Source organism: Cervus canadensis, chromosome X, assembly GCF_019320065.1.
Source record: "Cervus canadensis isolate Bull #8, Minnesota chromosome X, ASM1932006v1, whole genome shotgun sequence".
Lineage (NCBI taxonomy): Eukaryota > Metazoa > Chordata > Mammalia > Artiodactyla > Cervidae > Cervus > Cervus canadensis.
The window spans coordinates 116053418-116077975 of NC_057419.1; the positions used below are offsets into that span (position 1 = coordinate 116053418).

The 24558-nt window shown below is 39.1% G+C and overlaps 2 protein-coding genes and 2 non-coding genes across 16 annotated transcripts in view; all 4 read left to right on the top strand.

Moving 5' to 3' along the window:
• Positions 1-864: 864 nt before the first annotated feature.
• On the top strand, positions 865-23727 carry PABIR2 (PABIR family member 2). Of its 13 annotated transcripts, none has more exons than XM_043458465.1 (11): positions 865-1950; positions 3949-3978; positions 4094-4172; positions 8523-8579; positions 8883-8926; positions 9011-9065; positions 9317-9418; positions 9742-9803; positions 10340-10404; positions 12881-12977; positions 21973-23727. In XM_043458465.1, exons 1-11 carry the CDS (start codon positions 1838-1840, stop codon positions 22040-22042), a joined length of 774 nt encoding a protein of 257 aa, XP_043314400.1. In that variant the 5' UTR covers positions 865-1837; the 3' UTR covers positions 22043-23727. The 13 variants fall into 13 exon arrangements, with proteins under 13 accessions (XP_043314400.1, XP_043314401.1, XP_043314395.1 ...); XM_043458466.1 differs by having other exon boundaries at positions 10343-10404; XM_043458460.1 differs by having other exon boundaries at positions 866-1950; positions 10343-10404; positions 21028-23727.
• On the top strand, positions 12600-12743 carry LOC122436228. Its single transcript, XR_006267981.1, has one exon. It is a non-coding gene; the product is annotated as a small nucleolar RNA U109 (small nucleolar RNA).
• PLAC1 (placenta enriched 1) overlaps positions 12881-24558 on the top strand; it is a 213453-nt gene continuing 201775 nt past the window's right edge. Inside the window, exon 1 of the mRNA XM_043458471.1 lies at positions 12881-12977. The gene's annotated coding sequence lies outside the window, so the exon portion shown is untranslated. The remainder of the gene's footprint in view (positions 12978-24558) is intronic.
• LOC122436229 lies at positions 16419-16558 on the top strand. Its single transcript, XR_006267982.1, has one exon. It is a non-coding gene; the product is annotated as a small nucleolar RNA U109 (small nucleolar RNA).

The window sequence follows — 24558 nt, forward strand, 5'->3', positions numbered from 1 at the left end:
TATAAACAGAACATATAAGCATTGAGGAATAAAATGACAATTGAGCTTGGCAAGTTTAAATATGGTACAACTAAGTTGAAGAAGTTCCTAAAATTATTTCTGCAAAAGATAAGTTTTCTTTTTTTAAATTTCCATTTTAAGTTTCCTGTACTTTCTAGGTATGTATGATTAACACAGTACAGTGGCCATCTCTCTCCCAGGGTCCTTCAAGTGGTGAGGATTCAATGAGTTAATATTTCTAAAGCTCTTAGAATATTGCCTAGTACACAGTAACTGCTATGTAGGTGTTTAATAAAATAAGTTTGATTCCAGGTCTCACATAAGCTGAATCATGACTGTTAAGTCTCCATAAAGCCTAGAAAGAAAAAAAGAAATGCTGGTTCTGTTACGGTTCTTCAGGACTTTCCCTGATATACTGCATAATGGAGGAGAGTGCTTCTCATTAACTATAGGAACTCTCATTGGATTCTCTTTATTTTTACCCCATTGCTTTTGTCCATTCACTTCCTTTGGGCTAGTGCACCCAAATGGATGATCTAACAAATCTGCTCCAGATAAATACCGACAAGGTCGAGGGATTTAAGAAATGAGTGGGGATCACAGATGTCAGGGCATACAAATTGGGAACGAAAAAACGTGGAAATCACGTGTTTCTTTTTTCTCTTGAATACTGGCCCAAACTCCTCCAGAAAGACGGTGCTCCAGTGTCTCCAAAGGATTGGTTCTTTTCAAAATCCGGCGCCAGGTTCCCGGGACCAATGCAGAGGAGAAAAGCGCCCTGCTCCCTGGAAACGCTCCTCCCCTTTGAAGGAAGTTTGCGGGGCGGGGCTCCCACGCATGCTCCGTGCCCGCGGGCCCATTGGCGCCGCTTCTGGGCGCCTGCGCAGGACCCAATGGGTGCCCGGACGCGGAAGACCTGGCTTTGCAGAGGTTCCCGCTTCGGAGGCGTGGGAGGAGTGAAAGGCTGCAGGTTGTAGATATCGGTCTTGGCCCCGAGGGGTTCCCCCGGGCCTTTAGAACCCAAGAAAGGAAAAGCAGGCACAGCGGCGGCGGCTGGCCAAACCCCCGACCTGTCTTCCAGGCAGGGAGGGGGGGCGAGGAGGGGGAGCAGCTCCGATAGCAGGGCTGAGGAGCCTCCGGAACCGGGTCACGGAGCATGAAGGGCTGGACCGGCTCCCCAAGCATGGGGAGCCGGAGCCGCCGAGGCCACCCGGCCGGGCCCTGCCCGACTGTCAGCTCCTCGGTGCTACTGCTTCCCGGGCAGCTCGGGTATCTGTAGCACGGCCCCTCTCGAGGTCGTTGGCCGACAGAGCAGCATGAGTTCCGCCGCTGCCTAGTTTCCACACCCCTCCCCTGTCTTCTCCCTCCGTCCTGTCTCCTCTTTCCCAAACCCCGTCCTTCTTTCCCTCGCTCCCGTGCTCCTCTTTTCCCTCCATCCTGCCCTCCTCCTTTCCCTCTATCTCCTTCCTCTCCCCTTTCTGTCCCCCTCCTTTACCCTCTTTGTCTTCCTGTTTTTCCGTCTGTCTTTCCCCCTCCCTCTTGCTCTTTTCCCCTCTTCCTTCCATCCCTCTTTCCTCCTGTCTTCCTTGATTCTGTTACCCACCACCACAACCTCTCCATCCCCCCCCCCTCAGCCTCCCTTCATCATCATCATCCTCTTTCCCTCCTCCTCCTTTCCAGCTTTTCTCCGCCCCCGCCCCTGCCCCCGCCCCCGCCCCCAAGCCTCCGCCCCTTAGCCCCCGCCCCCAGCTGCCAGTCCCCAGCAGCTCAGTCCTGCAGTGAGAGTCTTGGGAGTCCATAGCTAAGCACCAGGAGCAGAGCACGGTCCGCGTGCTGCATGCAAGTCTCCGACATGGCTCACGAGAAAATGGAGCTGGACTTTGAGCCTGACACATCTGATGGGGGCACCCTCAGGAGATCCAACAGCGCTCCCCTGATCCATGGGCTCAGGTGAGGAGGGTTGGGGAGGATGGAGTGCAGGGTTCAGGAACTCCTCGACCCGCTGCAAGCAGTCTTCCTTTCCTCCAGTGAGAGTTGGAGCTCATATGAGTTCTCCACGCTGAGGGGGTGGGGACTTGTCTGCTTGACAGTGACTTGGGTCCCAAGGTGGAGTGAAAGTTTGACCCTAAACTCTGGGCAGTGTGGGGAAAATGGGGCTCTCTCTACCTGGGGCTCTGTTGGCCCCTCTCAAAGGAACTAAAACAGGACTCTGGCTCTTCTAACAGGTTGCTTGCCCAGCCTAATTTACACCACCTAATGTCAGACTGAAGCCCCTGGAACTAGGATTGCAACTTGACACCTGTCTCTTAAGAGCTGCTATTTCTAAGCTTAGTTTAGGAACCCTGGCGTTAACAGAGGTTTACTTCAATAAATTACAGTTTATCTAATAATTTGTAATTAAATGCCACATTCATGTCCTATTAAGTGATTCAGATTTGTCATAATGTTTTCAGATCCTAAAAATGCCTGAAACTCATTCCAGTCAATAAAAAAAAGAAGGGTGGCATATAGCTTAGGTCAGTGAAAGTGCAGGTTTTCAAAAACAATAGAAAGAATTGACCCTTGAATTTTAGTGGTAGGGTCTTGTGTTTTCCTGCCAGTAAGTCACCAGAGGGTCTATTTTAAGGCAGACTCTTGTGATAGTGAAGGTTAGGTTGGCAGACCTCTTGAGCCTATTACATTTCACTTTTGTAATTAGACAATTCATTTTAAAGCCAATTTGTGAGACCCTGTAGAAATGGAATGACTCCAAAAAAGGGGGATGGGAGTAGAATTAGCCAAAACACTAATCAAACACAGTGAAGGCAAAGAGAAAGGTAATCCTTGTCTATCAAACTGATTATGATATCCTTATTTTGGGGAAAAAAACAGACTTACCTTTTGTCTTTTATTATATTTCAACATTGAGGGAATGATAAAGTGACTCTTTGCTTTCCTAATTGTGTCCTCGGCTCTACATTTATTTTTGATACTATAGAAATAAATTGGTATTTTTTTTAATCTTGTAAGCCAGCAGTTGCTGGGGACTAGGGTGATCCTGTTGACCTGCATTTAGACTGTTGTAGAAATAACAGGCTGCTTTTTTGCTTCATGATTTAAGTAATTATTTGAAAGGTAGCATGATGTGATAGGAGAAAGAGTGAGGTGACCAGGCCTAGTCCCAATTTTCTCCCTAACTGGCTATGATCAGGAATGAGTCACTTAGCCTTTCTGAGTCTCTGTTTTCTAATTTAAAATTTCAGAGAGCTGAATTAGGTGATCTCCACCATCCCTGGAAGCCCAATCCAGTTCGGCCTTGAAAATCCTTCTTCACCTCTTGTCCTGGGCATGGCACTCTGCTCAGGACTGCAAGGGTGACCAAAACACCTCTCCCAGGGGGTTTAAAACACATGCACACTTGCCTTTAATAAAAGGTGAAGTTAGTGTCTCAAGAAGCATCTGGTTTCCCATTGTACTCTTTGGGTATAAAGAAGGGAATGGTAGCATTAGGTTTGTGGAATGAGGAGAGGCTTGTGGAGGGTCTGGCATTTGAGATGGCTGTTGAAGGATGGGAAGAGTTTTGACAGAGAGTGGTGGGAGGGAGGGCATTTGAGGCAGAAGGGGCAACGTGAGCAAATCTCCAGGTCTGTTGATGTAGTTGAATAGCAGGGTTCCAGAATAGCACAGGTGTTTAGGGCAATAGCGGGAGATGTGCTGATAGGGTTCCTACTGAGCATCAGGGCTCCCCAGCCCTACTCACGTGACAGCACACGTAGGCAGTAACGTTTACAGGTAGGTCCTCTGGGGTAAACAGATGAGGCTACTGGTATCTGGTGGTAACTGGTTTGGGGGCGTGAATTCTGACCAGAAGGAACTGGAGGCAACCAGTTTGGAGCTCCGCCCCATACCTCTTCTAGCTGTCCCCCAGCCCAGAGGAGATCAGTATCTCAGGCAGACTCTCTTCCACAGCACACCACTGGGGACGTTCTGCAGAGGACGGTGAGGAGTTGAGGGGCCATCGAAGACTTCAGTGTTAACCAGAGAACTGGCATTCATACAGCCGAAGGATATCTTATATGAGAAGACATAAATCATTTTATTTTTTACTTTTCAGTGACCTTTCACAGGTTTTTCAGCCTTACGCGTTTAGAGCTCGGAGGAATAGTACAACTGTCATGAGTCGTCACAACTTGGTAAGTATAGGAGTAAGTATCCTTAGTGGTTGGGATTGGAGGAGACACTTTCAAATGTTGTTCTTTCTTGAGATGATGTGCCAGGCACCACTGCTTAGGAAAGAAACAAATGATTTTACCTGTCTTGTTTACTGCTTATGCTGTGGCCATTTTCAATTTTTGGCGCAAAAAGGAAATCTGGTTAAAAATTTTTCTTGACTGTGGGACTTGGTATTTTTAAACACTGTTCATTGTTTTTTGTCACTACTTGCATCATGGTTGTGAGGTAAGAAAGTGTTAGTCACTCAGTCGTGTCTGACTCTTTGTGACCCCATGGACTATAGCCCACCAGGCTCCTCTGTCCATGGGATTTCTCCAGGCAAGAATACTGGAGTGGGTTGCCGTTTCTTTCTCTAGGCAGTCTTCCCAACCCAGGGATCAAACCCTGGTCCCCTGCATTGCAGGCGAATTCTTTACCATCTGAGCCACCAGGGAAGCTCAGAGGTAAGTCAGGATTAACTTCTAATTATATCTGAGAACAGGTCTTTATTTGTCCTAGGATGCAAAAATCATATATATGGTAGCAAAGAATTTATTTTTGTTGGACAGAGCCATCTATTTACAGTAAAGTCTACTTGAAAATACTTGTATTTCCATTCCCAGTAGAGGTGCTGATGGTGACTGGTCTATATAGCCAGAACCATCACGGATCACCTTTTTAGTTGGTCGTGGTGGGAGAAATTATGAAGAGGTTTTTATATAGTAGCCCTTCACATGTGGAGTCCACTTATCCAGTAATTGGAGTGCCCCGGAAGGTATGAGGTGTAAGCAAATAGGCCTCTAAATGGCTGAACCAGATTTCCATAGTCTGTGCACAAAGGTTCATCATTTTATTTATAGGAGAGGCTCTCTGACCTCTGAATCATCTAAAATTTATGCACAATTATAATAAGCTTCGAACTCAGTAGTGTGTGAGAAACAGCAAATCAGAAGAAGTACATTTGGGTTAAAGGTGTATTAACAGCTGCTAGCAAGGGAGGAGATGGGAAGACTGAAAAGCAGATAGAGGTTTTTACAAAATTAGTCTGTGGCTTAGTATTAGAGCTGAGAGCCTGTTAATAGACCCTGAGGGTGTCACTGGCATCGAACTGTAAAATAATTGATGTTCCTACAATACCTGGGTCATTAACCTTTTCTTAAACCATAGTAATACTTACACTTATATGGTATTTTACATGTTACAGAGTACTTTTCACACATTTAATTCTCATAGAAACCCCTATGAAGTAGGCAGGGCAAAAGATGTTTTTCCCAATTAAAAGAGGCAGCAGCTAAGACTCAGCCGATCAAAGTGACTTGCTCCGAATTACACAGGTTAGTAAGTGGCAGAGCTGGGGTTAGACTAGACATCTTCCAGTGCTATTCTGTTTGGTAAAATCTGTTTAAGAAAGGGAGGGGGGAATAGAACACTTTTAAGATCTCCAGTGAAAGTGGCTACAGATACTTCAAGGGGGAAATGATAGCTCTCTGGAGGTTTGGTTTTCTGCACCTTCTTCCCTAAGGATACTAGAAAATAGAACTACTCGTTTTTGCTGTATATGTGAAAAATCTTTCTACATGTTCTACAGCTGTGTTCCTGATATCAATAGCATAGCGAAGAAGGGAAAATGATTTTGCCCCTCTGCACTTCACTTGGTTGTTTTCTAAGATGTGAAGATTCTTAGCATCTAAGATTCTTAGATGATTTGGGGCTCATCTCACTAATAGCCTTCCTTCTGGCTGCACTGAAATGCATGAGTTTGCTGAAGGGATGTGTGGATGCACTCTTCTTTATTGATCCCTATGCTCTCTTCAGTCTTTCCCCTTCTCCTTTCTGGTTTTCTGGTTTAGGACACCTTCCCCAGCACCCTTTGGCTACTTTTTTCATAATATTGATTACACCATATGTAGTATGTCACCACAAGCTCTACAGATCTTAATATACTTACCTATGTCCCATCTTAACCTGCACAAAGTGAGGTGTTGCAGACTGAAATGGAAAGAGGTACGGTTGGGGAACTGATGAAAGAGACATGCAGAAGTAGGATCTTCATGATTTGCTGATTAGATAGAAAGGCAGAGGGAAGGTGTACTCAGATATTTTATTTCTTGGTGACCAGGGGGAAAGTGTTGCCTTCATTCCAGATAGGAATTGAGAGGAATTAGACCTTTGAAAGGCAAGCAGTACATTCTTTCCTGGATTGTTGGGTTCAAGGAACCAGTGGCCCCATGTTGCTCTCCAAGCAATATTCAAAATCTTCTCGAAAATGGTAGTCCTCCTGTCTCACCTGCTTGTACTTTCAGCAGACGACCTGAGCCTTTTCACTTCACAGAGATGGCAGACACCTCTCTTAGATAACCAGTGACTTCCTTCTCCTGGAAGTCTTTCCCTTCACACAGGGAACTCTCTGCTAATGGTTGGGAAGTTGTTGGACTCCCGTGGACCTTTGCTCAGTCTGTTTTCTCTGCTCTATCTTGTATCCTCTGTCCCTTCCTTGCTGGCTCTTTCCCTCCTGCCTTCTCGCAACTCACACATCCCATATCTGAAAAACAAGCCTCTTTCTTCATAGGTCTGTCCTTGCCTTTTTCCCTTCCTCTCTCAGAGTTTTTTCAAAGCTGAATCCACCCTCAACTGCCTCTCATTCCTTGCCGATAATTCATCCAGTTTATAATCTCACGACACCACAACTCCATTTAAAAACCATCCTGTAAAACTCCCCAGCACCCACTTGTCCAACAGTGTCAGGGGCCTCTTTTCTGGTCCCACTTGAGCTCTTTGCTCTATTTCACACCATTAACTGGCACTTCCTTGAGGTTCTTGGCTTTTTCCTCGCCCTATCCATTGCTCTCATTGCTGGTACCAGACGCAGCTCTGCTGTGTCCCTCTTCTGGGTCAACTTTCCAGTCCTGTCTCAAATTGGTGAGTTGTGTAGGATGTAGACCTACCATCTAAACTGGTGACTTTCTCTGCAGTCAGCTTCTGGCAGTCCTTTGGCTTTCCTGATTATTTTGCTGCCTTTGGGGTTTCTTTTGTTCCCCGACGGACCCGTTCATGCTCTCTGCCCTGCTGTCCTGATGGAGTCTTGCCTGCCTTATTTACTGGCCCAGTAGCTTAGCATTTTTTTCAAATGACCTTATCAAGAGTTCACCAACAAACATGTATTACTTTCATAATGGAAAAGAAATACTTTTGAAAAGGATTTTACTGGTAAAATTTTTCTCTTTTCAAAGCCTAGGAGAGGAAGAAGTAAAAGAAAGGGGTGGGAAATGAAGGGATCTCTTTTGAGGTAAAATCTTACTTCTGTGGATAACTAAAAAATTTTATGTGAATTAGCTTCTGCCTAAAACACTTAGTTTTTTAGTATATCACTACTTTATACTACTTGCCACAGGAGTATTGTTTAAAGTTTGGATAGGGTAGGGCCTCTTGCAGCAGGATAATTGTCATATTTGGCTTTATAGTACTACAGATTCATTCACCTTTCATCATCCCCCTGCCGTAAGATGTTAGTATGAATTTTACCTTACATTTCATGATCAGATCATGATGATTTTTGAAGGAACGTATTTTGGTACCCAGATCATTTCATCTTTGTGTTATTAAAAAATGATCTAAAGGAAAGCAACAGTTATCTTTAAAATGCACCTTGCCTCTACATTGATTTTTTTTTCTGAACCAGTAAGCGTTGTGGTGATAACATTAATGATCAAATTTTAGAATTGACTTAGATCATGCAAGTAAAATCTCCTTATTGCAGTTTTTTAAAGTGTTTCAGTAAACATTAACTGTAAATAAAATATTATTGTTGTTCAGTTGCTGTGTCCAACACTTTGCAACCCCATGGACAATAGCACACCAGGCTCCTCTGTCCTCCACTATCTCTCAGAGTTTGTTCAAATTAGACAAAATATTTTATTGGACTTATTTGCTCATCTTCCTCCATTGGTGCATTGGTAATAAAAATGAATAGAATCAGGGTTTTTGCTTTCCCCTCATACAGAGTTCCTTATTTTAGTTAAGTGGGGTAATGGCTATTTCTAAGACCTGGAGTCTTTTTTTACATAAATGTACACAGCTCTGCATTCATTTGGGAAAAATGTTAAAGTCAGTGCCTGTCTAGCGACAGATGGTGCTTTGAGGTTGGACACCTGGTGTACTTTCTAAAGACTGAATGTACTGCCTCTCTAGTGCATTAATGTTCAGTGATTTAAAGAGCTCTATTTCTCAGAAGAATATGAAAAATTATCTAGGAAGAGGTTGTACACTGGCACTGAGAGCAGACCACAGCTTTGTGATTCAAAAAATAGTAAATGTTCACTTTTTCTTTCCAGTTGCTGTCAACCTCACCTAATCGGATTCCTAGCAGCAGACTGCATCAAATCAAAAGGGTATATTTTACTTACTGGCTCAGATCTGTAATTTTCTGCATTTTGCATTTTGGTTTTATTTTCATCTTGGAGAATTAGGTATTAAAAGTGAGTCAGACTGCCACTCTGGTTAGTTATAAACAGGTTAAAATTCTTCTGAGTGGGCAGATGAAATACAGATGTGGCACGGGTGACAATCTTAGAATGTCAGTCCTGCTGTACTCTGATGATGTCAAATGAAGTAGAAAGGTCCTTTTCGTTTCCTTGGAAATAGAGAACTGTGTGGATAAATATTCTGTTTTCAGCACATGTTTGTCTTTGTAGGAGGAAGGCATGGACATAATGAACAGAGAAACTGCACACGAAAGGTTAGTGCTTCACAAGAGCAGGGTGTGGCCTAAGGTATGTCTTGTTTACAAGCTCTGATGGCTGTTCATTTTTGTCTGTTTTAGAGAAGTGCAAACTGCAATGCAGATAAGCCAGTCATGGGATGAGAGCTTGAGCCTGGTAAAGTTTTCACATATCTGCTTGTTTTTTTTTATTTTCTAGAGCCCAGTGTATTATTTATTGGCTTCATTCACTTTTGGCCCTCCTGTTTCCAAATTTGAATTCAGCATTTGATCTCTGCTTTCCCACCAGAATATGAAATTACAACTTTTAGGAGTATATATCTGTAAAAGTGTAGGTGTGTTTGTGTAGTAGAGAACAGTGATGTGTTGACTTGTGAATTATGAGGAAATAACACTTTCTTTTTACAGAGTGATAGTGATTTTGACAAGCAGGAGAAATTATATTCTCCTAAAAGGATTGACTTCACTCCAGTTTCTCCAGCACCATCACCCACCAGAGGATTTGGAAAGGTAGGTTCATTGATAAGATATTAACTCTTTCACACACTGAGCTGATTACTTTCTAAAATGAACAATACACAAACACAAATCACCTAGTTTTTGATGAATTCAATGACTGGAAGGAAAATTAATTGAAGTCTATGGTAGTAATTTGAGAAAAAAATCTGTCACTCTATCCATCTATCTGTTCTCTCATAGACATATATGAGAGACAGGTAAGTAGTTTTAAAATGTTGTTTTTGTCATTTTGAGAAGAATCTTTTGAAAACTGGAATACTAGAACTATTATAATATATGTTTTTTCCTAGCAATGTTTTTCACCATCCTTACAGATGTTTGTGAGCAGCAGCGGGCTACCACCAAGTCCCGTTCCTAGCCCAAGACGCTTTTCCACGTAAGTAAACCTGCTTTTTCAATGTGGATGAAAGGCTGTTCATTAGATTTGTCTCTCTGGTGAACTTTTCCCTCAGCATTTTATTATGGGAATTTCAAAGAGCAAAGCTGAAAGAATTTCACAGTGAACATCTATATACCTACCACCTATATATTCACTGTTAACATTTTACCATATTTAATTTTTGAGACATAGTGCCAGTTTATGTTCAGTTTACATTTCATGCATATGGAAATGTATTCTTTATAAAAGTAAGGGAAAAAATGTTAGACCAGTCAAAATCCCAAATAACTTTTTTATAAGATTTATCTTTAAAAAAAAACAACTGTTGGTGGATATTTTGTCTTAGAAAATGAGTTTTTTAAAATGGCTTAAAATGCCATGTTATTCCAGATTGTCATATGCCAGGTCAGATCATGTATTGGCATTTCAGTTACTCAACCTACAACATAGATATTGTCCATTTCTCCCTATATGGCTATAAATTGTATTGATTTGCCAAAAGTACTTACTGTTATCCTGTTTATTCTTTAAAGCAGGAGAAGCCAGAGTCCAATCAAGTGCATTAGGCCCAGTGTTCTTGCTCCTCTTAAAAGAAAAGGTATGCATCACCCTTCTGCTGTTAAACATAGTCCAGCTTGAATTACAAATTAACAATTTCTGTCTGAAATTAGTTCAAAGCTTAACTCCTTTTTTCTAAAGAAATAGTGCAGTATTCTTTTCCAATGTATGCTTTGCTGATTTTAAATTCTGGGAATTAGTTATTTGATACTGTCTATATTTTTTTTACACTTCATAACTGAGTCTTACTCGCGTATTCATATCATCAATATATGTTTGAGAAATTTTGCCTCTCAGCAATCTGAATATAAAAGAGATATAAGTTGATGTGTTGCAGAAATATGTGTTAATGTCATAGCAAATAAGTCCATACTCATGCTGTATGCTCAAATATAAGCCACCACCAAATGATGGCTTGCCAAACAGAACAGCCTCCCATTCAAGTCTCTGTAGGGTTTTTGATATAATAGAGTGCTCTGTGTGTGTGTGTGGTTTATAAGAAATACACTTTCTTTTTTTCTTCATTTAATTTATGTTTTAATTGAAGTCTAGTTGATTTACAATGTGTTAATTTCTGCTGTACAACAAAATGATTCAGTTATACACATATATATATTCTTTTTTATATTCTTTTCCATTATGGTTTATTCCAGGATATTGAATGTAGTTCTCTGTGCTATACAGTAGAACCTTGTTGTTTATCCATTCTATATGTAATAGTTTGCATCTACCAGCCCCAAACTCCCAAGGGGTGCTCTTTTAATTACATTATTTTAAACCACAAAGCACTAAATGAAAATGATCTCACTCAGCGCTAGTTTTAGATGCTTATAGAGGGCACCCAATGGAGTCTATTTAAAGAAAGGCAAAGAAATTTAACACGGGTTTAGTCATTTTTCCTGGGGATATAACCACATGATTGCAAGTGTTGGATGTCATTTTAAATGAGAGTTTTAATGATAATTCTAAAAAAGCAATTTAGTAAGTTTGTGTGTGTGTGTGCAGATCACCTCCAGGGCTAGTAAACAAATCAACTCTTCTAATGTCAGGTAAACTGATACTTGCGGCTTTGGTGAAAACTTTCCATTAGTAGTATCATACACAGATTCAAAAGTGCTATATTTCAGACAACTTAAAATTAAAGATGGTGTGCTCTGGGGAACAGATGCTGATACAGTGACAGGATTTGTATTTAGTGAATAGATTTTACTTTATAAATAGTCTTTTTCCTTAATGCTGCAAGGAATTATTTACAATCCTAAGAACCTTCTCAGGAGCTATGATGTGAAAGTAAAGCTTAGAAATTAAAGCTAGTATTGTTATTAGTATTAATTTTAAATATATTATAGGAAGTTGGTGGAGCTTAATCTGGTTGTTCCGTTTCAAAGCTATTCCAAAATATACCAGCAGATGGAGGGATTCTTTGCTCAAAAGGGCTAAAGTCTTTTGCTAATGAAGTGTTGAAAGCCTGGCAGCAGCTTTGAAAAGCTGCATATTAAAGCATGGAAAAAAGCAAATGAAAATATAACCTTTCTTGAATTTCAGTAATTTTCAGGATAGCTCCAGAGGAAAGATAATATGAATTAATTAATAATATGGGGAAAAAATGAATGTTATGTTTGTTCTTCCTTGATCTTTTTCCATTATAAGACTCTTGTAGAGGTTTAAGTTCATGGTTGCTAATTTCCTAATGGAGTATAGATAAGCCCATGAATTAAATTGTCTTTAATGTTTGATTTTAAAGCTCAGATAAAGAGCTTTGAAACCAAGGTGTGTGTGTGTTTTAAATCATAGCTTATTTGGAAAGGAGCTTTTTCTGTCTAATTTAGAGTTGTTAGTCTTTGGTCTCCCGCGGCAAAATGTTAAGTGTTATTTCTTCCAATGTAAAGCGTTTCTATCCCCAGTTCTGAGAAAATCTACAGGATTGAAGTAGCCAGTACAGCATTAATTTTGTGAACTAATTAAGAATTGCTTTTAATTACAGATGTGCTTTTAAACTTGTATATTTTCTAATCTTCATTTTCACTAAGTAGCCTAAAGCAATCTTTGATTTGGATGTTCTTTATCAGCCTGCATACTTTAGAGTCCATTTGACTTCATCTCAGGAGATGTTTTGATATTAAAATATATAAAATCAAGAGTCCTTACTAATCATCTAGCATAAATTGTTATTCACTGGGAGCTTCAGCTATTAGGGGATACTTTTTTTTCTGTTGTGGTTAGTCTTGATTCATTTTGCCTAATGAAATCAGTGTTTTACTCTTCTATTAAAGAAATTGACTGTGTGGATAGCATGCTATGTACAATAAATGAGAAGGTATTTTTAGGGCTGCTGACTTTTTAGTTGAGGTTATGTGGCAGTGTATTTCTTCTACATTAAAGCACGTGGAAAAATAGCTTTCAAGTAAACAGCCTGAAGTATTCTGATCTTTGGTCACACAAAGATCACCCCATTTTAGCAGCAAGCCTGTATCTGTAAAATCACATTATGGTAGCATCACCTCTTTCTGTTTTAGGTGAAATGGAGACCGAAAGCCAGCCCAAGAGGCTCTTCCAAGGCACCACCAATATGCTGTCTCCGGAGGCTGCACAATTGTCTGATCTCAGTTCATGGTAAAAAATGAAATAAAACCCCAAGGATATTAAGGGATGATGTATTTGAAAAGAACCACAGCAAAAGTATATTGGGGTGATGTAAAATATATTCAACTTTTTATCCATGTTCTCTAGAGGTGAAATCTCCATGGAGGTGTAGGCAGTGTAAGAAACTAGATTGTTTGAAAGTCAGTGCTACCTTTGAAAGTGTGTGTACCTTTTTGACATCTTCACTTTCCTGCCTAGCTCCTGATAGGTCAGCCTCTCAATAGTTGCTGTTGGTATGGGAGTGTGTCAGTAGCTGGATGGAATGAGAAAGAGTTTCTGGACTGCCCTGGGTAGTGTGCCTTAATTATAACTGCTCTGCCTGCATTTTGTATTGGATTGGCCAAAAAGTTCATTTGGGTTTTCCCACAAATTGAAACAAAATTTTTGGCCAAGCCAATATTCTGTCCTTTGAACTTAGCAGAGAATACCAGCATTTCTTAAGCAGGGCATTTTCTAAATAGCACTATCTGTTGATATAAAATCTTTTTTGGAAATTTTGGGGTATTCTGTCACAATCCTAATGTCTCACTTGAATAGTAACATTTCCAGATTCCTATGGTCTGTTCACATAACTTCTTTTTTAGTTTGACTCATCTGAGTTTAGAAGTTTAGCTTAAGGCTCTTGAGTGTTTTTGTGCAAAGTTAACTTCTTTTCCTATACCCAAAGTTGAGTACTTGGATTCCAACATGTATTGGGAGGAAGGGGAAGGGATTATAGCAGCAGCCAGGTGATATTTGGAAATCTTTAAGTACGTTTCCATCAACTTGTGTATATGTGTATATATGTGCACACACACATGTGTATGTGTGTTAGTTGCTCAGTCATGTCTGACTTTGTGACCCCACGAACTACTGTAGCCCGCCAGGCTCCTCTGTCCATGGAATTCTCTAAGCTAGAATACTGGAGTGGGTTGCCATGCACTCTTCCAGGGGATCTTCCCAACCCAGGGATCGAACTCAGGTCTCCTGCGTTGCAGGCAGATTCTTTACTGTCTGAGCCGCCAGGGAAGCTCCCTTCTATCAACTTGCTGAGTACCTATGTTGTAGATGCAATTGTGTAGAGCCTTTCAGAACTTTTTGATCTGAGTTTTATGGCTAAGGATTTTTTTAAAAAGAGCCCCAGAGGGCATTCACTTTAAAAAGAATGATGTTCTCTAAATGGAAGATGTATGTAAGCCACTTATAAGTTATACAGAATGACTCTTGTTGCTTTCCAATCACTTATTCATTGTTTTGTCCAAGATAACCCCTGCTTCTTGTTCACCAAGAAGTCACAGATTATTCTGGCTGATTCGACTCGTTGATCAGTACTGTTCTAACCTTGGAACACATGCCTTTTAGATTGTTCTAGCTATTTTCAGCCCCCGCTCTCTCTTCTCTCTCATCCCTGTCTGTCCTTGGTAGCTTAGTGTGCTAATTTTGGTATAGAGTGCCTTTCCAGGTATGTAGATGATTGCAAAGAGAAAATTTCTAAAGCTTGTTGAGAGGACTAGCAGGTGAAACTCTATACTGAGTGGAAACTGCATATCACTTTTATGGTAAAGTAGGTTTTAATATAGGCATATGACATTATAAATAGATTTGCTTACCCAGTTACTAACCAAGTAACCAAGTTCATGTTAAAAGATCAGAAAGCATTCACCAAGTTAAAAACATACAGGGCAAGGTGATTTTTTTTTTTTAATATTGTCATAGGGTGACTGTGCTCACTGCCATGAAACAGGTTCACACAAGTAAGGAAGGAAAAGAGAATGTATGTTATTTACCAAGGGTCCTCTCCTTTTGTTCAGATGTTTATTCCTCTGAGCAGCACAATCTAAGCTGTCTATGATGGTGACTGTTGTGAGGCTTCTGTGTTTGGTTGGCTGTACCACATGGCTTGTATGATCTTAGTTCCCTGACCCGGGGTTGAACCCAGGCTGCAGCAGTGAAGGCCCAGAATTCTAACCATTAGGCTACCATGGAACTCCTGTGAGGCTTCTGTTTCTGTTGCTACCACCTCCGTCCTCCGTGGACGTGTGACTGGCTGTGGGAGTCTTGGGAAGATCAGCACTCTTGCTCTGTAAACACAAAAAGTATTGCCTCTGGATGCCTCTTTTCCATTATTAACTGACTTTGTTAGAATGTCAAAGAATAATGTACAGGCCAAAGGGAGAAGATGAAAAAGAGATAACATAGCAGATCATTCACAACTAAAGAGCAAGGAGTGGAACAGCCAAGAATTGATTGATTGTTCCTAGAATATCCATCTCCTTTAGAACTAAGATTTTTAAAGAACAATGCACAATGCTGTGTTTTATTAATGCCTAGCTTTATAACACAAACATAAATAAGTGATAATGATAGTAAAAAAATTTTACTGCAAAGTAAATGGGCATATTTGGGACTAATAAGAATGTTAATGAAAGCAGACCCAATACAATTTTGCTACAGGGAATAGTAGTAGAAAATTTCTGGTTAATAGACTGTCATAAATTTGAAGTAATCAAATTATCTAAAACAGTAAGAAAAAAAGTGTCGCCTCACATTGGAGAGGTTTGCTTTATTCATGGCTACTCGTAGAATGCTAATAAGCCAACATACAGCTCACGTAATTTTTAGAAAGAAATTTAATACTCAAAATTCACAAAACTCAGTATCAAAGATATTTAGGTGATTAAACTTTTCAAATGGTGTCTTTAGTAAGTTTGTAGCATCTGGACTTCTGAGGATATTAAAGCTGACAATTGCACTAAGACTTCTGGAACACCTTGTATACTGAGATTGCTGACATTTATGTCTATAGTTAAGAGAATTTAAAAATGAGTTATTCATGATATGTAAAAATCAAATTCTGCTTTTGCAGAAAATTTTTTATTCCTGTCTCTTAAAAGCAGTTTCATTGATCAGGCACATTCTTAGAAATGAGGACAGAGACAGGAACTAGCTGTGTTCTTGTTTCTGCTGCCAAGGATAACAATCTACTCAATAACTAAAGGAAATCATTCTTATACATTTTAGGGAAGAAATGGTATCAGATCGTTAGTAGGTATTATCTCAACATTTCAGTCATTATAGTTTGTTCCCTGTCCCATTCCACAAAGAAAAGATAGGTTTTAAAACTTTAAAGTTTATATACTAGTAATGATCTGTAAAATTTTATATTTTTGAAGTATAAATTAAATGGGAAGTTTGAGTATGGACTCATATGGAGTTGGTGTCCAGTGTTCCAACTGCTGTGCAAAGGAATGGTAGATCTCCTTTTTATAAATGTACTTTTTACTAAAGATTCTGCAGTCTTTGCTGACCAAATCTGGGGAACTTTGCCCACCATAAGGCAAGGATTATGTCATTCTGCATTTAGTCCTTATGAACATCAAAGAGTTTGACTGTACCTCGGAAGTACACCTTTGCATGGTGCTTTGATTCTTTTTGCATGCTGGGGACTCTTGTTCTGCTCCTCATTCTTCTGAGAATATAACTGTCTGTGGCATGCTGTGTAAAATAAAGCCATTTTCAGAGCTGCTAACCATATAGTGAAGATTATGTGATAGTCTGTTTCTCCTACCAAAAAGGAAAAAGTCTCCCATGAAATTTCTTGCCCAGTGCTTTAGTGTTAACATGACTGCTGACTTACCTCTATGTTTTTTTTTAATATTTTCCATTAGAATTATATTAGTAATTTTTGACAGTATTTTTAATGTTCTATGTGTCATGGCAAGAAAATTTTATCGTGACAATATGACATGCAAAGAATAAGTTTTAATTGTGATTTGATGATAGAAAAGTTTACATTATACTTGAAGACTGTTTATGTGAGCAGCTTAGACTTCTGTGCTGATACTTTTTGTTTGGGGTTTTTAAAGAGCATTTTTTATTAAAAATTTTTTCTTCCCGTTTTATTGAGTATTATTGATACACAGCACTGTATATGTTTAAGGTGTACAGAATAATGATGTGGCTTACATACATCATGAAATCACGACCACAGTAGGTTTAGTGAACATGCATCTTCTTCTGTAGATACAAAATTAAAGAAATAGAAAAAGAAAATTTTCCTTTTGATGAGAGCTCTTAGGATTTGACTCTCAAGAACTTTTATTTGTAACACACAGCAGCGTTAATCATCTTTATCATGTTGTACATTACATCCCTATGTGCTGATACTTTTAAACTCCTGTCCCCAAAGTGACAGTGGAAATGATCATATTTAATGATCTCAAAAACATAGAGGTTATATAGCAAGATAATGCTGGGTTTTCATAAGGTAAGCTAGTAGAGACCAGAGAACATACACTATGGACCAGGTTAACCCCCACCAAGGGGTCAGGGGATGCCCTGACCTTATGCTAAAATCTGTGCTGGGGTTGCTGGGCAATGGCTGATTTCTAACACATTTACCTACCTGCCGTTGGTCTCATAGAACCCAGTTTACTGACTGGTCAAGGTCAGAGTGGTTCAGCCAGATGGATAGTAGCATGAGTCACACTGGACAACCCGGTTTTGTTGTTACTTTATCATTGAATGCTTTAATAATTTCCTTAGCTTTTTCCCTTTCTCCCTTAGCTTTTTTAGACAGAGAGTACTACTTTAACAGTCATAAGTATTTTTGGTGGTGTGGTTCAAATAGTACCTCAATTTGTATAGTCAGTGGCTGGAATGAATTAGTTTACTTTTGTTTCATGTATTCTTATGTCCAATTTGAATTATTTAGGTCCTTTGCTTTCCTGCCGTTGTTTGGCTTTGGGCCATTAGTCTAAGGCTCATTAGCACCTCCACCAGAGCTTAAACTGGGGAATAAAAAGAGAAACTTAAATTGGACCATACATTTTGCTTTTGAAGCCCTAGTAGAAGGTTTAACAGCAGACACTGAAAATCACTTTTGTACAGTGATCTCTCTATGGATTGAAAAATCACATAAGCCTTGCTTGTGAATATATTAATAATGTGTAATCTGTGACCTGTAGTCACTGCTTCTAGGACCATGTATAGTAGTGCCGGGTTAATTAGAAGAGAAACTAGATTTTAGTTTAGTGAAAATACCTGGTTAAAGGTTTACCAGGCTCTGAATCTAAGTTGCACTGTAGACAAAGTGCAAGTGTGCTATTCTTTGTCAATGAAACAAATTATATATGTTTATACTTAATAGCAGAGAAGAAATTCCTAAAAAAATATATATGAAGTGAAATGTTCAGACTCATTTTTTTTTTTTTTTGGTAAACGTCCCCGTTAGCTTATTTCTTTAAGGTAATCAACAGTGTCAGAAGACCAGATTTCATAGCATGAGTCATGTTCTGTGTTTTTGAATGAATATAGATTCACCTAAGCAAGCAGGTTTTATTGCAAATGGAATCTTTTAACCCAGGGCACACCATCAGTCTGGTTAGAATAAGAAAGTATTTATATTCAGATTATCTGCTTGGTGGCCAAATGTTAATCCAAGCCTGTTTCTTCCTGCCAACTAGCAGAGAGCGTGTCCTTCGGCTTCCCAGCCAATATGTGCTTTAGGAAAGTAAATTCATTTTAATATTAGTCTAGGCAAAATGCTGCAGGAGGAAAAATCACATATGTTCCAAAGGCAAATATAAAGGTCTTTTGATTTTCCAATGTCTTAGATTATCTGTGCAACTTTTTTCAGTACTTTGAATAATTTCATATTTTAGACCCATTTTGCCATTTGGTTGAAAAAACTACTAGAGCCAGCTAAATTTTCCAAACTTCTTACTTAAAAGTGGTATTATTAATGATGCATTTGACAGCAGTAAGCATAGAGTAGGAGGACTGTGGAATATACTGTTTCCATTTTTATTTTTACTTTTCCAAAGGCTATTTGTATTCTGTTTCCACCTGAAAACAATCCACAAGCAATAGAAAAAAATGACATTTTGAAGGAAACTAGAAGAGTAGAGAAACTGGGTTAGGGAAAGTTACGTTTTATTAAGGGTGGTACAGAGCCCAGAAACTTCTAAATGAACCATAGGTTATTTAACAATGGAAATATTTTAACTTGGAAATTTATAAAAACATTACTGTTAAAGTCACAATACTTAGTCTCAGAGCAATTTAGATCAGGATGGGCTTTTGCAAAGGAACTAATGATCAAACCTAAACTAGAACCCATACTTGCTGATTCACAATTCCTTCTCCAATCCTTTGCTTTGTTTCCTTTTCAAAAATAAAAAAGTATGGGTATTCCCTGGTGGTCAAGCAGTTAGGACTATGCTCTCACTGCCAAGGCTCTGGGTTCAATTCCTGGTCAGGGAACTAAGATCCCACAAGCCTCGTGGTGGGGGCAAAAGTTAAAAAAATAAAAAATATGTCTGTGTAGATCCTAAAACTGCCTGACTCCCTCACCAGCTTTCTCTCATCATGTTCTTACTCTTTGTACTGTAGCAACAGTATCCTGCTTTTTGCTCCTAGGCATACCCATGCTTCTTCCCCAACTTTACCCAGTTAATGCCTACTCATCTTTCAGACGACTGCTCAAATATCACTTTGAGGGAGCCTCATTTCTCCGTATTCCTCCAAATTAGATCTGCTCACCCATGTTGTATACTCTAAGAACCCCTTGCATCTTTTCCTGCTTTGATCACAAATTCTAATTATATATTTATTAGTATGGTTATTTAAGTCTGTGTATCCTGTGAAGTGAAGTCACTCAGTCGTGTCCAACTCTTTGTGACTCCATGGACTGTAGCCCACCAGGCTTCTCCATCCATTGGGTTTTCCAGGCAAGAATACTGGAGTGGGTTGCCATTTCCTTCTCCAGGGGATCTTCCCCACCCAGGGATTAAACCCAGGTCTCCTGCATTGAAGGCAGATGCTTTACTCTCTGAGCCACCAGGGAAGTGTCTCCTGTACTATACTGTAAATTAGATGCAGGCAGGGATCATGTGTGTCTTATACCCCTTTGTATTTCTGATATCTGGCATACATTCTGCACTTGGCAGGTAGTCAGTAAATACAGAAGAAGTGAAGTGAGTGAATGAGTGAATTCAGGCCAAATCTAGAGCATAGAGATTACATGTTGGATTGACAGGAATCACAGCTAGGAGGGCAGCCTGAGGTCAGATTGTGAGGGCTGTGAATTGTGGCTGCTAAAGTCTGAAGCCAGATTAGTGATGCAGATGAGCCTGATTGTTGGGAGACATGGTTGCCTGGACTGGATGGGTGAGGTATCCCCAGACTGGGTTCTAGAGGCTCTTGATGCCCACATTAGGAGTCTTAGTGGAAGGATAGGAGCAGAAGCCAGTTATCAGGATGAAAGAGGCAAATAGTCTGTGAGGGTATTGAGACCATGGATCTAGAGCATTCCATTTAAATGCTTGACTGGATGGTAACTGAAGGAATTAAAGAAAGGAGCCTTTTAGGAATAGGAGGGAGACATTTGCGTTTTGAAAGCGAGAGGAAAGGAAATAGTCAAAGAAATTCATAAAATCAGAACATAAGAGGCAAATGATGGAGGAGAGTAGGAAAAAAATGTGTCTTTGAATCTAGTACCTCTTGAGAGTGGGGAAGTGATAAAATCCAGAGCAGTGGAAAAATGGTTTGGGAATGGAGGGACAGTGAAGCAGTATACTTGCTAGAATACTTCTAACAGTCCAGGGTACCTCCAAGAGTAACCCTTCCTCTTACTCAAAGGCTGACAGGAAGGTAAGAATATTAATATGAAGATAAAAAATAATGTTAAAAAGAAACATAAAGGTAGAAATCTCTTGAACTGAAGGTAGGGGAACTCCCTCACAAAAACCATGACACATCCGGAGGAACACTCACTGGTACATTGGACCTTCCAGTGCCTCCAGGAGAGCACCCAAATAATAAAGAGCCTTGAGTGTCTGACTTGGGATTTCTGTGACATTGTCCTCTCTCAGGTATCTGAACATAGGACATTCTGTAGTTTTGCTGTTGCTTTTATGCTTTTTATGATTTACCAGTGCTGTACTGATCCATGAGTTCTTGAAACCATGTCGTTGCATGTTATGTTTGCCTTTACCCTGATAGATGCATCTGCTTATAATTCTTTTTGCTTTGTCCTCAGTTCAGATATTTTGGATGGCAGTAATAGCGGCAGTGGCTTGTCCTCAGAATCGCTGGCTAAAGGCAGCACAACCGCAGACGCTCCAGTAGCATGCTCCAATTCATGCTCTCCGTTCATCTTGATGGATGATCTCTCACCCAAGTGACTTACCCATTTCTGATTCAGTGTTCTAACTGCTGTTTCCTGCATAAAACATTCAGGGAGGAACGCAGAGAACTTTGATCCATAATGAGGATTAAAGTGTTACTGATATAAACCATTTTGATGCCGTTATTTTTTGGCACCACTCTTCTCTAAAGTTTGATTTTATAAGTGTAGCAACCTTACTTATGTCTCTCTATGCTGATCTCATTTTGAGCTAGTGATGAAATCTCAAATACTCATTTTTGATTGCTTAGAGTATATACATATATATGTAAAATTTCTCAGTGCTTCAAAGAGCACCTATTTTAGAGTCTATAGTTTAAGGAAAGCACTAATATGTATTTTTGATAATGGTTCTTTTCCCCAGCAGTGACATGACAGCTGGAGTTGATCAGAAATTCTCTTGCTTGAGAGATTTTTTTTTGTTCTTTTTAACTACATAAGTCTCAAATCTCTTTACCTCACAATATTAGATTAATTGCTTTTGATGATATCAAATTTTTATTTTTCTGCATCAGCTTAAAGTACATTATTTTGTTTCCCTTTCCTGTTTGACCCGCTTCCTTGCCATTTCTCACAGAAGGGAAAAAACATGTCGTTGCTCTCATTACTGTCCATATCGCTTCTTTGCTATTGGAGTATAGGATGTGAGGATTGATGATAGTGCTGAGAATGTAAACAGACTTACAGGATGCTGGATTTAGTCACCACAGCTTCTTATGACTTAGCTACCCCAGTTGATATTGTTCTCCTCAAACCTGTTGCCCTAAGGAATATATAAAATATTGTTAATGTTTCTAGGTGGTGTTTTCAAGGAGAAGAAATTCCTGCCTTGACCAGATGTGTGGAGCACCTACAAATGAATGAATAGTTATTTACATACAAACCACTATGTAGAAAAGCATACATGGAGCTTGACAGCTTGTCTCTGGTGGTGTAATGAGGCCTGAAGGGCCTTGGGGTTCAATGTTGTGCTGTTATAAGCTATTTATCTTAAGGTAGGGTAGAAAAGGGGCTTTATGTGTCTGATTGCTACATGTTGTTTCTATTGCTGCTTCTTTCTGACTACTTTTTTGTCATTAGAGTCATTTGTTTTTGTCGTGTGGTGAGTGGTCCTGTTGATTGTATTTTGATTGTTGTGTTGCCACCAGAATCAGAATCCAGTTTAATAAAAGGTCAAGGAAGCTTTTAGGAGCTACCAAAGTCAGTGTCATTGTGCAGTCTGCTTTTAAGAAGCTGTTTGAGCTGTCAACAGTGTACATGGTAGTAAATGTGCAGTACCATAAGTTATTTAACATTTAAAAGAGGAAAATCGCGATAGAGCTGTTTTAAAAACCTGAGTGTAATCTATTGCTGTGTTATTTATTATTTAAAACTGTGCAAAATGTCTGTTGTGATAGATTTCTTACAGTGTTCAGACATCGTGTTTGGGTTGTCTGTATTTGACATGCAAATTTGCCTGCTAGGACCATAATATTCCATTTTTAAATGAATGTAAGAAATGAAAACTACTGCATTTGTGTCGTTTGAAGGCAAAGATCCTTGAATTTTAAGGGAAGATGATGTGCTTTGAGGGTGCTCACAGACTAGTGATACTGTAGGGCTCGAAGGGAAGCCTGTTCTCTCTGAATTATAGGAAAGCATCACTTAGCTTGCAGTAATTAATTCCGTTACAGCATCAGCTGTGTTGTTTATTTTAAATTGTGATAACCACCATCATGGCCATTAATGGCTTTATCTCTCATATTGGCTTTCACCTGTGCAAAATCCATAATCCTTCAAACTTAACATGAATATATATATTATGAAGATTGTTCTCTAGGATGCCATTTTAAAGAAAAATTACTTCAATGGTATGCAGTATGTTTATTCTGTTTATGAAAGAACCATGTTAAGAGTTTCTGCCTATATAATACCGAGAGATGGTTTTCTCCTATAGGATATTTATCCACCTTCTCTCTACTGTCTTCTTTGCCTTAAGGGACATATTTGGCCATCATTTTTTGGCTCTAATTTAGGACTCTTAAGACATAATCTTTAGAATGTAATGATATTTAAATTTGTTTCTGAAATTCTGTGGTGGGGTAGAATTGGGATAGGAAAATGAAACTGTTCCACTGGTTTGAGAACTAGGAGGCAAGATGATTCACTTTACTATTTAAGCCAAGGTTCATTTTTATCATTTAAAGTGACTAGAAAGTTAAGTTTCTGCAGGGGTTGTTTTGGAATAAATAAAAGAGATGCTAGCCTTCAGATGAGCTTTGGTGACAGTACTTTATTTTTATATAAAGTCTAATATTTGGAAAGTGATCATTCTTATAAAGTAAAATTCTCTCTTCCTATTCTAATACTATATCATATTTCAAGCTTCTATTTGAAAACAAGTATAAGAGATGACATGATAAGAAAATTTAATAGATGCTCTTTTTGCTTGATTGACTTATATAATCACTGTGTTTCATGATAACTGCTTTTGGAATAATAAGTTTTGTGAAATGCTGATCTTGTGTATATCTTAGAATGTAAAATTAATAAAGTGTGTACACATGCATAAAATTCTGTAAAATTTTTAGCCTATTTCTTTTATTCTTGCTATTCTCTGCCTCCATATCCTAATATTGCATTCTCTGTGTGTGATTGCAGAGAAATTTTGAATAAAAGGATATCAAGAATACAAAAGAACTAATAGTTGTTTTGAAATTTGGGCTGTTTCCCAAAACAAAGAGAAATCTCTCCACATAATCTGTCAAATTTTCAAGAGCATTTTGTAGAATTTGACAATTTAGAAGGTTCTTGCCAAGGCCACACATATTTTTTACTTGTTTTGGATTTATTTTATCTTATGTTTTTTTTACATATTCATAAGACTCTGCATTGTTTTTGGAACAAGATGGGAGTGGGGAGACAGGCGAAAAAATAAAAGCCTTTCATGCATGACTTGGGTTTTAAACACTCAATTTTCTTTTCAGTATTTAAAAAATATTAATATATCAAGTATTTTATTTCCCACTTAGAGAAAAGCTGCAAGAGTATCCCAAAGAACTCCCATATATTTTTCATCCAGATTCCTTGGTTGTTGATATTTAACCACATTAGTTTTATTCCTCACACTTTATTTTATGTATGTGTGTGTGTCACACATTTTTTTCTGAACCATTTGAGAATGTTATAGACATGATACCCCATTACTCTTAAGTGCTTCAGTGTAAATTTCCTGAAGATGAGGACATTCTATGTAATCACATTGCACTTTCAAAATCATGACATTAACCTTGATATAAAACTATCCCACTTAGTGTATAGACCCTGTTCATATTTTGCCTTTGGGCCCAATAAGGCTCTTTTAGCAAGGAAAAAAGTTTTCTTCTGGCCTAGGATTCAACCAAG